Below are 16,252 nucleotides of genomic sequence, written 5' to 3'. Positions count from 1 at the left end.
ACATCTACCCCGTGTGCCCGCGGAGCAGCTGCGCAACCCACGCTACCCAGTACCCAGTCCCTCTCTTCAAGGGCTGGCGTTCCACAGATCATCTGAACACCAGCTCCCTCAGGCAGTGGCCTGGTTTGTAGATACACCTGCCCCCATCAGTAAGAATTTCCTTGAAGCAGTAGCCTTAAAGCAGGAGTCACTGGCAGCCAGCCCTGCCAGCCCCCCACTGGAACCTGCAGCATGAGCAGCTGTCCGTGAACACTGAGGACAGCCCCAGGTCAGCACAGGCTGTAAGATGGCTGCTGAGCTCCAGCCAGGGATGTGGATTCATAATTCATAAGGAGGTCGGCTGCAGGAAAGGCTTGAGTTCAGAGTGGTAGGAAGCAATCACACGCCTAAATTGATCTCAAAAGAGCAGCCAGACATGCAAATGTATTGAACTCGATATATTGTCTTCGCCTGAAAACTAAACGTAATGCTCCTCCATGGGTTCATCTACCTAAACACGAAAAACCACAGCTAGCTGGACAGATTTAAAGGCATAGCGGCTGCAATGGTCTTTATTTATTTCCTCACAACATCAGGTTGAGTTACTGTCAGACGTTGTCATATCGGCTGGAAGGAAAGGTGCAATGTCTGATTAAAAGGTCATTCAGACCTTTAAATACACAGAATAGTATTTCTGAAGGGCAAGGCTATAGTTTAAGATGTGTGCTTTCAAAAAACCACAAGATACGGAATTTTGCATCCACAAGCTAAGTTCTAATTACAGATATACAATTTATACAGATATACAGATTTACAATTAAATATCCAGTGTGCTAACCCCCCAGTTTGGGAATAAATTTTTCATCCACAATAAACTAGAAAGCTTTTAAAAGGGGAGTACGTGGCCCAAGTTAAAGCAAACCCGATTTATGAGACAAGGCCCTTAGGGCTTAGCCCTGTGAAAGCTAAGGTTATTTCAAGACAAAAAAGACCCTGCAGCCCACTCGGTGGCTCAGCTCAATTGCAGCCTCCATCTACCACCCGCATGACTAAACTCGGGAGTCCCAGCTGGGAAAGGCAGCTCTGGAGGAGATTAGGGCACGCTGTGGCCTCGTGCTCTGCCGGCGGGGTATCATTATCCTGAGTGACAGTGAGGACGGATTCCCCCATGCATCGGGCGAGGAGCAGGCCGGGGGCTGATCAGCATTCCTGAAGGCAGCCGTCGCCGTTCACGCTGGTGTAAATGCTGACAAACGGCAGCTTGGCTCCCAGGAGAATGCTCAGAAACCCGTAATGCTGTAAGGCACGGCGGGATGGAGGATTTATCCCTGCGCAAGCCTGCTGCCAAACGACCTTCCCGCTTAACACTCGCTATTGCGTTTTCCTCTCAGCAGCTTTCACCAGGACATAAGTTTGCTGCAGAAGAGGAAGGTGTTGCTCAGACTTGGTGAAGATTCTGGGTTTCACAAGGTGAAAGAGGCAGCTAGGACTGAGTAAATCCCTGAAATTAAGCCGCAGTAGGAAAATCACACACGTATTCATCACCAGAGACTATATTTATCACCAGAGACTCTATTTTGACAGCTGACCTCTTCATTCTTACATCAAAGGTGTTCATTAAAGATCAACACCCTCCACATCCAAGGTGACTGACCACCCAATGGATCCTAAGGGGCTACCCACAGGCCCACCTGCTTTCCCAGGCCAGCCCCAGCCCCCGCTCTTGGCTACTTTATATCTACAAAACCTGCTGGAAGTGTTCATGAGTCTCACAGCTGTTGGAAAGATTCTGCAGGTAGATTAGAATCAGGAGAGCCAGCCACTCCTGCTATGGATGCTGTTGTTTGGAGTGCACCCAAATCCTTGGGTTTGCTCCAGATCACTTTCAGTACTGTTTTTTGTAGGGCTAGGGAATCCCTTGGGTAGAGGTGAGCTGCATTCAGAAACAGAACAGAATACTAAAATGTATCAGAGTGCTACATGATGATGCCCTAATACCTTACCAATGTTAAAAGATGTTGCATTATGTAAGAACCCTTTGATGTTTGATCCCAGAGCAAAAAACCTCTTCTCACAGAAGCAAACCCACACATTGGCTACAGCAAATTATTTGTCAGATGTGGCATTTCTCTCCAGGAGTCCTGGCTAAAACGATTTGGCTCTACAGAGGCCTTTTGGGAGATATACTGCTGCTGGGGTATGTTCAAGATACTGGCAACCAAACTGTCTTTACAAACCTACGCAAGCACAGAAACTGGCAACAGGGAAGGAACTTTGCCCTGACTGAATCCAAAATCCCAATTGCAACGCAACCGAAACTGGTATATTTTCTCCTACTTCCCAAAGCAGCAGGACTGGTGCTGGCCATATAGAGGAGAAAGACCTTAGGAAATTCAGCTTTACAAACCCTATATGAGCATCTCAGGCTGGAGAACCATCTCTGCTTGAAATCTCTCCCACAGGAGCGGCAGGTTGGCAGTTAGGCTACTGGATGCACAGCTTGAAATCTGGCCCAAACGTGTTTTTTTATAGATAGTTACCACATTTACACATTTGTAGGCATATATGTATACATATAGATAGATACATATACACAAAACTAAAGTGAGAAATCCAGTGCTACATGATGACCAACAAGTTCAATTGAGAAGTCATCGTCCTGCATGAAACACCATTTGGATCAATCAGCAGCCAAAGAGCAAACACTGACCACTGCTGACAATGACTGCACACATCTCCTACACACTTATGAGTATGGTCTTGAGTATGGTCTACAGAGCATAATGTCTGCAAGACTGCTTGAGAAGAGTAGAGCCCCAGCAGTGAGCTCAGCCCCAAGGTGAAGCAGCCTTCCCCCACACCACACGCCCAAAGGCAGAGCCACCAGGAAAGGAGAGCAGTCTTTGGAAGCAACTGCTGCCCGCTTTGTTCCCCTCATAAATATACATTACCTACAGCGATGACTTTGGGGAAAACCTCCCAGCACTCACATCCAGCCCGCACAAAGTCTCCTTGAATGTTTGCCTTGAGGCGAGGAGGCTCCGGGGCACAGAACTGGTGTGTGGATCCCCCGCCTCGTCCCCTCTGCAAACAGAGAGCTGCTGCCAATGTTGAGCCCGAGCAGCAGGAGCCGTCCTAGTCTGTGGCCCCAGTGGGTACAGGGACAGGCATGGGGTCACAACTTTGGCTGCAGCCCAGGCTAAAATCCCTCTTGCTGAGGCTGAGCCGTGGGCCTGGCTCTCTTCAAGCTGAGGAGGAGATTTAACATTTATTTTAAAAGCTAGCTTTATTTGCTCTGGGAGGACATGAATCTGCTTGCCGGCAGCTATTTTTCCACTCGCACTGCGTATCTCCCGCACCGTATTTGACACAAACCAGATTTAGCACACACCGGGTTAGGAAACTCATTTGGCTTTCCCCGCCGAGTGCATGAAGCGAAAAGCAAAGCTCTGCCACAAGATGCAGCAAGTGGCAATGTGAGATGAGCGGCTCATCTGGGGCAATGCCTCAGGAAGCCAGCTGCTCCCCAGCAGCTTCTTCGAGATAACCCCAGGAGCATCAGGTCCTACTGCTGGGCTCAGCATGTGCAGCAGCTCCTGTCCCAGTCAATAGGGTGAGCTTGGGGAAATTTGTTTCACCCCAGGAGAAAGAATGAGCAAATGTGTCTCTCCTTTACATGCAGCACACACCAGAATTTATTTTATATATATATATATTTTTTTTTTTTTGCTTTATATATGAGATTAAGTCTGGGGAACGGGTAAACAATTTCAATTTTTGATCTAAAAAGAAAAAAAAGCGTAACATCACTGGGGAAAACAGATGGCAAACAGAGCAGAAGCCATAAGGAACCCAGCCTAGCCCAGCTCCATCTATGCTGAGCACCAATGGCAGCACCAGCCATGCCAGCAATGTCACAGTGCTACACCTGAACCAGGGCTGAGAGGGTCAGGGGAGCTGCCACGCGGGGCCTTGTGCTGGCAGTGGGAACGAGCATCAATGAGCCCAACATGCTGTCATAGAAAGCTGAAGAATGTTTTGTAAAGGAATTCTTGGATGCCGGTTTATTACTGTCCCACAACATAGAGCCTGAGGCACTACTATGCAAAAGACACTACAAGTGAAACATCCAGACCGCTGCTCAGCTCCTGCTTTCACCTAGGTCCCAGCAGGTGCCTTCCGCTGATTGTCCTCCGTCAGACAGAACCAGCAGGAAGCGGGCCTTCTGCCAGGGACCTGCCCTCTGCCAATCCCTCACACATAATCAAATCCATCAGCCCCTCTCACCGATCCTCCTCCCATGCAGGCTCACAAACTGGAATTCTTCTTGTTAACATTCACTCTGTTAATGAGAAATCCCCACCGGTTCATTACCCAGCGGTACCAGCCTCCGCGCTCACACACTGACATCTCTATCACCAGCAAAGCAGCTGCTGCGGGGCATGGTGAGCTCGCATGGACTGGTCCACAAGCAGAAGGAGGCACATTTCCCACTGCCAGGCCTGCACTTCAATCTCCTTCCCCTAGAGCTGCTCTGCCTTCGGCATCTTTTCCTCCTGCACAGAGCCTCGCGCCAGCTACGATGCCTCATTGGTTAGCTAACTGCTTCTGTCCTCTGGGATTTCACACATGCTGTTGATAAAAGAGCCAGTGAAAAATACATCCATTAAATGCTTGGCCTCTGCTCGCCTGCTTCTTCTTTCTCTGCAATTTTTTTTTTTTTTTTAACAGAAGAAAAAGATGCTTTGTTCAGGAATCTACCTGGGCTGGGGCATTTCCAGAGAGCTGCTGTGGGTGCTGGGTGCTGGCTCAGCTTTCACAGCCACTGAGCTCTGCAGGTTGCCCAGCTGGAGGAAAAAAGGCAAACCTCTATGCAGCAGGTCGCTGCCATGCCTGACCGGAGTAGAAAGCCTCACAGGACTGCATGTGGCTTTGAGTTCCATTCATTCCCTGGTACGCCTTCTGAAATTTTCAAGCATGACAATTAAGATTCATCTCAGTGATTATTTTCACGATGCTATCACCTCCACTGGTTACTGACCTCCAATTTATTTTACATCAGCTTCCAAGCAAGCAGCCACTGGCAATCCCTGCCTCTGAGGCTGAGTTGTGCTGGTGATTTAGAGTGAACAGCTTTTATGTCGTTACTGTGCTTCTGCCATCAAGTCCTCTCCCACTCACTTCATGTCGGCCACCTATCCAGACCTATGACCCTGCAAAGCACATTTTCTCCTCTCCCACTCACTCTAAAACCAGCAGCCTTTGGTTCAGATAGGTACCACTCATAGAGTTAGTGCATGGGACAACATCTACTGACTGCCTCTCTCTCCTCTTCCATGCCCGACCTCTGACAGCACCCCAATGATCTTTGCCCTCCTTATACTTCTAGGCAGAGGAATGGACTCCCTGTCTTCCTGCTATGCCTGCACCTGCTGAGACCGGTGCACAGCGAAGGATGCCCCACATGCAGAAAGATGGATGGCACCTAACAACAGCTGCCACTGGATATTACTCCTGTGATGATGGAGCAAATTCTTTGAGAAACATGCTCACATGTTTCTGGTATACTCCAACTTCCCTGGGACACGTGGTATATGCTGCCCAAGAAGACTCTAAGCCCAAATAGTACTTGTACAACAATCCATCATTCTCAACCCTTCATTTGCTAGCATCACCTCCTTCTTTGCTCATTTGTATGTACGCTTTCATCGTCTCCTTGGCTCTGGAACAACCTGTTTGGATCATGAGAATCCTTCCATACCACGTGCTCGCACCAGCACCCAGATTCTCTCCATAAATTATACTCAGTTTAGAAAAAGAATGAAAGAAACCAGATTTCCCTATCAGTCACGAGACATAGGAAGCCCTGCTCACCCATTCCAGGGTCCTCTTCTGATGTGTGAAGCCTTGGCCACCGCAGGCAGAAGCCGTGGGAAGAGAGCTATAGGTGAGCTGCTGTGCCTGCATTGGTAACGCAAGCCGCCTGCTCCCAGCAGCATCTGCATGCTGCTTTCTCCCTATCATGAGAGGTCTCAGTGTCACTTTCAGCATGGCCGTACTGCAGACCACCTTCAGAACCCCATCCATCCACCTACATTGTCTGACTCGCTCCAACTGAGGAGCAGCATGCTCCTTCGAGGCTTTGCTCATTAGCACCATGCCAGAGTCGATCCTGGGTCCTTTCCTGCTCGAGCACCCTGCAGCTGCCCTCTCTTCTTTGCTTGAGTTCACTCATCTGCAACCTGAACTCCCTGGGACTTCCCATAATTTGCCAGTGTTTATTAGGTTCCTACCTCCACCTCAAATTCTAACACTGCTTCTCTACTTGCTAAGCTGCTGAATAATCCATTATTAGCTCCTAGTCAAAGGAAGCCTGACACCAGCTAAAAACAATCCCGTACAGAAGCAGAGACTGCCAGAGCAGCCTGGAACCAAAAGGAACACTGTCCTGAGACTGCAGAGGAGCTGAGCTTGAAAATGTCTCTTTTGAGACGAGATGAGGACAAACTTTAGCAGAGAAGAGGAAAGACTCAAACTCCTCGGTGGCAAAGGCGAAGATGTTTGATGTGTACGGCCCACTAAGAATGCAGCATCTAGCACAACCACCATGCTGCCTTTAAGTTCCTGTACTTCACTTGGCACTGTGGTGGCTGGTTAAATATGGGGAAACACTGGAAAGCTGCAAAAAAAAAAAATCAAAAGGCTTAACACAAACCTGGCCATGGATTTTTATGATCTTAATTAAGAAGATGCCTAGGAGTTCCAGTGAGGACAAAATATTTCCCATAATGTCTGGGAGTAGAAGTTAACAAGCCTGCTGAGATCTTTTTAGCCCCTGCAGAGCTAAGGCTTCAACATTATTAAATGGCTTTGCATCCGAAGTATGGTGCAACATAGCTCAACAAAGAACAGCAAGCACAGGATGCTCCAACAGGAGGTGGCTTGAGATGATGCCACAGAGTGATTCAGGAGGTGTTTGTGTGTGACTGAACAAGACATGACTGTGGAACGCAATATGGGTATCCAAAAGAAAAGACAGACAGACAGAGCAGGCTCCCAGAACAGAACAGAAAAGAGGCATCTAACAAAGTAGCATGCTTCTAGACATCATGGTTTAGTATGATCCTTCAGAGCTTGTGAGTTATTAAAAAAATGCAGATGCTAAGCAGCAGAGAAACACTTCCTTGGCACAGTGGTGCTCCTCAAAAGTGAGGTTTGCTGGCAGTTTTTAAATAAGCGGTATTGGGAATTGTTAGCCACAGAGGTCAAGTCCCAGGGACTTCCTTACAGGGACAGGAGTTACTTTTTCATTCCCCCTAACTCACTCGGGTACATTCGAAAAGCTTATCGTAAGCCTTTCCCTGCGCAATCAGCAGCTGCTTCCCACCACAGCCAGTGATCAAAAGGATTATGCGGTATTTGGTGAGACTTTAGGCTGTACATTCTAGGTTTGCCTGCTTAGAAATGTCTTATTCATCAAGCCAAACCCTTAAATCACAAGCACAATCACAGTTGGAATCTTACCATCTTCCCTTTCACTGACACACTTTTTTTTGGCTCTTTGGAAGGCACTTGTTCTCAGCCATCACCGCACATCAAATGCATGACACGGAGTACAGAAATTAATGACTGTCTTTTATTGAACTGCCTAAAGCACATTTCTTTTAAAACCAAAAACGCAGTACCAAGATGTTGCTATTCAATAGGGACTGCTTTCTGACATCCTGATCCATCCCCTAGGCAAGCCAAGCCTTCCCCACACTTGGTGTCAACCCAGCAAACAGAGTTGCATGGAAAGTGACCCCACAAAGCGATGTCAGCATACACATACAGGCAGACAGAAATGGAGTCTTGCTCTGAATTGTTGCTTACCATTCCCCACCTTGAATGAGCAGTATGTCACACAGTGCTCACCTATCTACTGACTTAAACAAGTCTCCTACAAGCAGTGTGGTGTGTACGGTGCACAGCATTTTGCACAATCACAGCTGTAACAACATTTCCCAAAAGTGCTGTAGCTGTCATACAGTTCCAACCCATACTGCCTTCCATGTACACGTTCCAAAGGGATTCAGACCATTTGGAGGGAAAAATAAAATAAAATAAAATAAAAACAAACAAACAACAAAAACTTGTTATGCTTATTGCAGCTCTAGAAAAAATTGTTATCTTCATTTATCATATTTCTCACGACACATGCAACTTGTCCTAAACAATGCACATCTGACTGCACATCCATTTCACATCTACATGAAGGAAGGAAGGAAGGAAGGAAGGAAGGAAGGAAGAAGGAGGAAGGAGGAAGGAAGGAAGGGAAGGGAAAGGAAGAGGAAGGGAAGGAAGGAGGAAGGAGGAGGAGGGAGGAGAGGAAGGAAGGAGGAGGAAGAGGAGGGGAAGAAGGAAGGGAGGGAGGAGGAGAGGAGGAGGGAGGAGGAAGGAAGGAAGGAGGAGGAAGGAAGGAAGGAAGGAAGGAAGGAAGGAAGGAAGGAAGGAAGGAAGGAAGGAAGGAAGGAAGGAAGGAAGGAAGGAAGGAAGAAGGAAGGAGGGAGGGAGGGAGGGAGGGGAGGAAGGGAGGGAGGGAGGAAGACAAATGAATCAGTTGCATTACTGGGCAAAGTTCTAAGTCTGACACAGCATCCTGAAACCAAACAGCACAGCTTGCCTTGGTATGGACAAAAATGTTCAGAGAGCTGCTCAGTGCCATTGGGCATAGGACTGTCACAGCCAGCTAACCTCCCTTGCCACATGGACAATTTCCCTGGCAAATAATCACAATTCAACAGTTTAAAGCAAACAATTTCCAACACACAAAAAAAACAGAGCTTGTATGAAGGAGGCTGTTCAGCCTTTGACTGGCCTACCATTTTTGCTGAATTACTTCAAATTTCTGTTCAATTCAATTATCAAATTTCACCAAGAGAATTCCTTAGGTGGGAGAGGCTTCATTTGGAACAAAAAGCGTGCCTTTCATCCCCCCTTGCATCAAACTGTGGCTCCCACATCGCATGGATTGAATGGTGCTGTCATGTGGCTGGGGCAGCTCCTTTGCTGTGTGAGCATCACGTGAAGAAGGGAGAAGCAAGAAAATACGAAGCAGTACAACAGGTTATATCCAGCTTCATCTCAAGATATTCCTTGTGCTAGGCTTTTTATGCTCGGTAGTCTGACAAAGTACAAGATCAACCCTGCAGGGCCCTCAGTGGCTTCCTCAATGCCACATCTCCGCTGACAGCAATATGACACACTTTATGAGACACGGTTCTAGAGCAAAAAGCCAGCAGGTTTTTTGCCAACAGATGAGTGCTCTGAGCAGCAGAGAGCAGGCCTCAGTGAGCCATGAGGACGCGCAGGGGCCTTGCATCACACCATCCCCAGGCATCTCAACAGGCTGAAAGGAAAACCCAGTTTTTGGGAAAACCCAAAGGCCTTATGCTGCATGGCGTTCCCAGCAGACACAAGCAAAGCAGTTAAGGTGATCAGGTTGGGTGCTGCTTCTGCTGAAACCAGTTGCTGCAACTCTAACCTAGGTGAAGGATCTCAAGCTGCCTTTGGATGTGGCTCGGTGAGGTGCCTCGGGTTTGGAGGCTGTATTTTGTGTTGGTGTACAGAAGCTGGCATTCTCGGTTGGTATCTGGAGGTCGATACTGCAGGTTGATACGCAAACTTTAATAGTGCGTGCTGCTAATTGGTGAGGCTGCTACAGTAAAGCAAGCAGCACCACCTGTTTGACAGAAGCCATCTCGCACCAGGGTTGAATAGTACACACCAGCTGCAAGCCAGCCCTCCATCCCCTTCTGCTATCGCTAACCGACTGGGCAGTGGGGTCAAGAGGGCTTCCTTCCAAGAGGGGAGATGCACAGCCCTAGCTGGCTCCCTATCTCCCTAACCCACAGCAGGAGTGAGACACGTCCGCCCATCCGAGGCAAACAAATAGTCTCAGTGGGTGAATAAAGATTATGCCTCTTTAAACCAACTGTAAATCTGCATGAAGACAGAACGTACATACACAAGTAGGCAGTGTGCAATGTGACGTCAGTCTGAGTTTTACAGATTTATTATTACTGTACATAAAATCTCCTAGTAATAATAACATTCTATGTAAAATACTAGAACATTGGGACACTTTGCGGGTGAAAACCATACAAGAAAAATAGGAAAAAGTAGGTCAAGTGTTTAAAAAAAAAAGCTGGGAGGGAAGCACGCCATTAAAAATGTAAGGGTTGGGGGGTGGAACACATTAGTGTGAATCTCTTCCATTCGGTGTACTAACCTTGAGAGTTGCATTGCACAGAAGAACGAATTTAAAGGAAAAACGAGAAAAATGCTTGCATTGGAATCAATCAGTTCGCTGTTTATTGTTATTATTCTCGCTTTCTGTTTATTTTGTTTTTAAGCACAGTCCCACCCCTGCCTTGAGCCATCTCCACAACTTGCAGCCACGCTGAGTACAACTCTCGCACTTTAGGGATGCACCAGGACACTCACCCGCCCACCCTGGCCATGCCACCATGCTCCGTTACGTGGTTAAAGAGAAGAAAAGAACGAAAGGGAAATAAGAAACAACCTCAAGGGAAGGCTGCTCCTCTTGGGACCTTCCTCGCCTACTGATCCTACTGCTGTTTCTGCAAGAAAAGGAGCTACTTTCTGTGACATACGTGTGGCACGAGGCAATGCTCCGCTGACACTCTACAGATGGGACCAGAGATCTGCATTTGTGTGGCTGACGGAACACCCACAGGGAGAGGGAGTGAAGTGAAGGCAGAGCACGCGAGTGGCTAGTAAATCCATGGTGTCACACTGGTTAAGCAATTCTAACAGGTGGCACCCCTTAGTAGTTTTTAAGGCTGCCAAACCCCTCCATCAGGAGCAAGGAAATTCTGGAGATGCAGCCAGGGAAGCATGTGAGCCCACTGGAAGATCTGCAAGCGTGCAAGCACATTTCCCAAGATATCTCACTTTCCATACAGGTCAATGAGTCCTCAGAAGCTGTAATTTATCATGTTCAGCCCAACAGCACCCGGGCTGGCGAGCCCGAACAGAGAGCACTGAGTCTTCCTAGCAAACTTTGTACGAAATCAGCCAAGGTGCTACCAAGAAAGCCATGAGCTGCTAAGCCTATCTGGTTTCTCACATGTGGAGTCTGTGCCAGGCATGGGGTTAGCAATGCTGGGCCACTACGCATGTGCAGCGACAGCCAAGAGCATGTGGAGCTACAGAACAAACTCCAGCAAGAGTAGGTCCCTCTCACCAGTGACAGTGGCGAGGCTGGCTACAGAAGAGTTAATGCCATCAACCACATGTCACTTATGTCACTTTAGACCCAAGTGTCCCACGGCAGTGCCAACGCCAATGCCACTACCCACACTGATGTAATGCAGGACAGACCAGCGGGCTCTTGCTGCTTTCCCCCAGACCCCCTGGCTGGCTCACTCCTGCCTGCACCGAGCAGGGGCACCAAAAAAAGGTCTCACTGAATTGCTAATTTTTGTCACTATGGATCTCGATGTCACCCCACTTGCACTGTTCCTCTGCACCGAATCCATCATCCTCGACACCTCCAGACACATCCAATGTACGCACCTTGCCAGCAACGCTATAATTTTAATAATGACAAGGGATTACGTGTGATTACTGGGCTTCCCTCTCCTCGTTCGCCTGCCTACCGATGAGCCCCAGCCGCGCTCTGTGCAGCGGGTGTTCTGCCTTCCATTGTCTGTTGGGCTTGGCATGTTCACCAAAACCTCTGCCAACACGGGAGCCTGTCTGCGCAGCCAGGAGCGCTGGGCACATCCGTCAAGTCCGGAGGCACAGTGTAAAGACAAGCGTGGATGCAGGTCCAAAGGCAAGCAGCCCAGCATACCCCTGCTATTTCCCCACTGTGTTCCCCAGGCCACGAGCGGGCTACTCTGCAAAACGTACTACATGGGCACGTGTCACAGCATCAGCTTTGCCACCAGCCAGCCCCCAGATGGGTGAGCCAACGCTACCCCAGACTTCTGCTGGGGCGATGCTCAGCTCCAGCTCTCCCTCTCCCCACCGTCCTGGCCCTGAAACCGCCCCGAAACAACCACAATCTCCAGGAAAAGAAAAAGGAAAAAACAATAAAGAAAAAAAAAACTAACAAAACACAGCGAAACCGGCCGGCCACCAGTCTGCTGGGTCACGCAGCGGGCGCACCGGGCGAGCAGCACCTCGCCTCGGCTCCCCACGGCACGGGGCGGCAGGCAGGGCGCAGCCTCCGACCCCGCAACCCGCAGGGGAGCGGCCGCAGGGCGGCGGGGCCGGGGCCGGGCGCGGCGGGGCCGGGGGCGGCGGGCGCGGGGCCGCGCCAGCGGCGGGAGCACCCTCAGAGCCTGAAGGAGGCCTCGGAGAACGGGTGCTGCATCTTGAAGCTAGACAAGAAGCACTGCAGGGGCGGGGGCAGGGGGTTGAGGAGGGACGGCGGGAGGCTGGGGAAAAAGAAATCATCTCCTCTGACCTCTAGCGAAGTGCCAGGTTTTTTCTTAAGCTCTTCACATTTCCTAAATTTGCAGATCTGGTGTCCCGTTTTGCGGTTCCTGCAACTGCTGCAGACTCCACAGTTGATGAGCCGCTTGCAGGGTACGCACACCCCGCAGCGTTTCCGCTTCTTCTTGGCGGGGTTGCCCGCCCCGGCCCCGGCCCCGCCGCCTCCTCCTCCGCCGCCACCTCCGCCACCGCCGCCGGCCCCCCCGCCGCCGCCGCCGCCTCCTCCTCCGCCGCCCCCCGCGCCGGCGGCGGCGCCCAGGGCGGAGGCGGGGGCGGCCGAGGCGTGGCTCTGCGGGCAGTCCGCCAGGTTGGCGATCTGGAAGGCGCTGTCTGTGACGGCGGCCGAGGCCGCGGCGGGGGAGTGCAGGGCCGTCATGACGATGACCCCGGGCGGCAGCGAGAGGCCGCCCAGCGCCGGGATGGCCGAGAAGGTGCCGACGCGCTCGGGGAGGTTCATGATGTCGGCTTCGGCGGCGCCGCACTTGAGCTTGTTCATGCACTCGCCCGCCAGCGGCCGGCAGTGCTCGGGGGCCAGGCCGGAGAGGAAGTTGCCGTTGGCCATGGGCAGCGCGGGCTGCTCGGCCGGCGCGCAGCCGGGCTTGCCCAGGCGCTGCGAGTCGCTCCGGTGGTGCATGCCGCCCCTGCCGGCGTGCAGCGAGGAGGCGGCGGCGGCCGCGGAGGCGGCGGCGACGGCGGCAGAGGAGGAGGAGGAGGAGGAGGGCTTCCTCGCGCCGCCCGCCGCGCCGCCGCCGCCGCCGCCGCTGCCCCAGAGCATGGCGGTGGCGGCGGCGGCGGTGGCGGTGTCGCAGTTCCAGGGGGACATGCCGATGCGGGCGGCGGCGGCGGCGGCGGCGCTGGGGAAGATGGGGGTGGTGATGCGCGCGATCTTGGCCGCCTGCGGGAAGGCGCCGCCGTTGGTCTTGTAGAAGGTGGCGAAGGAGCGGTACCTCTCCATCTCCGAGTTGTAATCCACAAGGCTGTTGAGGGCCCCCTCGGGCAGGTGGCTGTCCTTGGGCAGCCCCGGCGCCTCGGGGTTGGGGCCGCTCTCCACGCACACGTTGGTGTTCATGGTGGCGGCGAGCGGGCGGGGGTCGGGGGGAGCTCAGTCCCACGCGGGGCGCGTCCCCGGCGACGCCGAGCGGCCGGCCGGCCTGGCCTGCCGCATCCTCACGGGAGCTGAAAGACACAAAGTGGATTCCCAGGGGGGGGCGGGAGCGAGGGGAGGGCGCGGGGAAGTCCCGGCGAAGTCTGCGGCGGGCGCGGGGCCGGGGCTGCCCACCGGCAGAGAAAGCGTAAGGGGAAAAAAAAAAAAAAAGGAAAAAAGAAAAAAAAAGAAAAAAAGGGGGGGAGGGGGGCGGGAAGGGGATAAAAAAGAAGCCCCGAAGAGGAGGAGGCGGGGAGCCGCCAGCTGCCGCTGTGTCCTTCTGCGCCCGGCGGTCATTAGCGCCGCGGCACAGCTGGCAGCGGGGCGGCAGCCGACAGCAGCGCCGGGGCAGGCGAGCCGTAACCGCGTGGAGGCCCCGGGCGCTGCGGGAGCCGGGGTTCACCCCGCGGGGAGGGAGGGATCCCCGAGGCCGTCTGCGGGGAGCCGCAGGGTCAGGGCAGCCGCCCGCAGGCCGTTGCCGGGGGGCTCGGTTTAGAGGCGGGAGAAGGGCACGTTACGGTAGCCTTCGCCAACTGAGGCGAAACAGCAGCAGAACTTCAAAAGCCCTCAGTTTCCGAACAGTGGCTCTTTGTTTTCCAGCTGCCGTACCTGAGCGGCTCAGATACTTCAGCACCTTTTCCGACGGGCGGCCATCGGGCAGAACCTCGCTCCGGGCACGCCGCGGGGCCGCGTCTAGCTGCCAGACGCCGCTGCGTTTAGTTCCAAATGGTTATCAATTACGGTAATTACGATCGTAATTAGATTAATGAACCGTTCGGAGCCCAACCTACCGAGCGCACCAACTTCATCTTCTCCCGAGGCACCGAAAAGCGGGCTTTATGTCAACAGATCCGAGCGCAGGGAGCGCGAACCTGAGCGAGAAGCCTCGCCCCGGTCTGGAACACGGCGGGAGGAGACCGGGAGCCGCTCTGCGTCCTCCCCTCGGCGGGGAAGGGACGAGCCCGGGGTGCAGCCGGCAATACAAAGGCTGCCCCGAGAGGAAGGTGAGCGGAGCCGCACGGCCTCGGGGCCCCCGGCGGCGGCGGACACGCATCGATCACACACCGAGAGGCCGCGTGCCCAGGGCTGAGCCCGCAGCCCGCACCGGGGACCGCCGGCGGGAGGCGGCCGTGGCTGTGCATGTTCGCTCCCGCACGTCTGGCGTGCAGGAGCCGGGGTGCAGAGGTCATATTTGACATTCGGGAGGAGGGGCGGGGGCAGATTAATTAATAAATTAATGCCGCGGCGCCTTTTCTCGCCCGGTTCTGGCGTTCGGGTACTTTGGCGAGCCCTGAGGACAAGAACGACGGCAAAAAATAAAAAATAAGAGATACAAAAAGCCGCCGACAAAGCACAAAATGAGAAAGATAAAAAAGAAAACCCACCCCCCCTTAAAAAAAAAAAAAAAAAACACGGAGGAGGGGGGAGGAGAGGGAAAAAAGCAAAGCAGCACTTACCGGGCTCTTTATTGGGGGGGCTCGGATGCGCAGCCTGCCCGCCGCTAATTAGTTGCACATCAGTCCCTAACACAAAGAAGGAGACGGAGCAGCGGCGGCAGCGAGCATCCAGCTGTGTCCTGGCGGCTCCTCAATTACAACTTTGCGACTTGTAAACAAACTGCGAGGGGCGGCGGGAAGGGGCACGGGGGGCGGGGGTGCCCATCCGGCAGCGCCGAGCCGCTAAACAAATACCTGCGAGCGCCGTTCCCCTCGCTCCCTCTCCGTCTCGTTGCAGAGAAAGGAGGAGGAGGAGGCGGGGGAGGCGGCGGGGGGCGAGGAAGGAGCAGGCACCGAGGGAGCGCGCGTGTGAGTGTGCGTGTGTATGCGTGTGTGTGTGTGTGTGTGTGTGCGTGCGAGGGCGGGCGGGAGCCCGGGGCCGCGTCCCCGCGCTGCGGCCGTGCGCGCCGGGCGGGCGGGGCGGGGGGGCGGGAGGGAGGGAGGGAGGGTGGGAAGGAAGGAGGGAGGCGGCGGGGCCGGGGGGAGCGGGCGGGGATGCGGGAGGCGGGCGGCCGCTGCCCAGCCGCCGCGAGAGGCGCGCACGGGCCGCCACCCTGCCCGCGGCACCGCACGGCACGGCGCACAGCGGGGGGCTGCGAGAGCCGCGCTGACGGTAGGCGCAGCTAGGCGCGCAACTTGGTGCCAGCGGCTCAGCGACCGTCAGCATCGTTTGTTACTGCTGCTGCTGGTTTTGCGGGAGGTGTTTAGGTGCTGCGCGTTGCGGGCAGGTGGAAGGGAAATAGCTGGCTTGCAGATGTGACACGGCCTCTGGAAACCCACGGTGTGCCCGCGACCACGTTGCCATTGGAAAGCCGAAGTTGGGTGGCAGTGTCGGTGCAGGCCGCACCTGCGGTCACCCCACGGGCACCCGGCCAGACGCACGCCATTCACACCCTCACCGCTTTGAATCTTACATTTGCCTCTGGTCAAGCAGAGCAGCGGCAGCCCGGGTCTGTCAGACAGCCCTCAGTTAGCTGAGGAGCCCCAACACTTGTGTTTCGGACCAGCACGCATTATTCGGAACCCGCTGCAGCGATCCAGATGATCCAGACTGATCATCTGCCTCTAAACACACAGTGTGCATTTAAAAATACCCCGAACAGGTGTTAACGCATTAAAGCATCAG

The 16,252-nt window shown here is 53.4% G+C and overlaps 2 protein-coding genes across 21 annotated transcripts in view; one reads left to right on the top strand and one right to left on the bottom strand.

The window, feature by feature from the left end:
* CXXC4 (CXXC finger protein 4) overlaps positions 1-16,252 on the bottom strand; it is a 170,986-nt gene that overhangs the window by 78,439 nt on the left and 76,295 nt on the right. For 12 of the 20 annotated variants that reach the window (XR_014882874.1, XR_014882878.1, XR_014882879.1 and 9 more), the window contains exons 1-2: positions 15,088-15,550; positions 12,458-13,662 (exon numbers count right to left, since the gene is read on the bottom strand). The exons of 6 other annotated variants lie outside the window; for them this stretch is intronic. Coding sequence is in view for 5 of the 14 variants with exons in the window: in XM_085222383.1 (XP_085078509.1) it covers positions 12,458-13,555 (1,098 nt within the window). In the remaining 9 variants the exon portion in view is untranslated. Of the gene's footprint in view, positions 1-10,011; positions 13,663-14,421; positions 14,549-15,087; positions 15,551-16,252 lie in introns of those variants that run through there. 2 more of the 20 variants (XM_085222380.1, XM_085222381.1) reach the window with 2 other exon arrangements.
* On the top strand, positions 13,554-15,010 carry LOC146544428 (uncharacterized). Its single transcript, XM_085221939.1, has 3 exons — positions 13,554-13,713; positions 13,784-14,372; positions 14,451-15,010. Exons 1-3 carry the CDS (start codon positions 13,554-13,556, stop codon positions 14,824-14,826), a joined length of 1,125 nt encoding a protein of 374 aa, XP_085078065.1. The 3' UTR covers positions 14,827-15,010.

The sequence above is a fragment of the Meleagris gallopavo genome, chromosome 4, assembly GCF_905368555.1.
Source record: "Meleagris gallopavo chromosome 4, MGAL_WU_HG_1.1, whole genome shotgun sequence".
Classification (NCBI taxonomy): Eukaryota; Metazoa; Chordata; class Aves; order Galliformes; family Phasianidae; genus Meleagris; species Meleagris gallopavo.
Note: the sequence above shows the minus strand (reverse complement) of the source record. Positions and strands in the feature narration are given on the sequence as shown.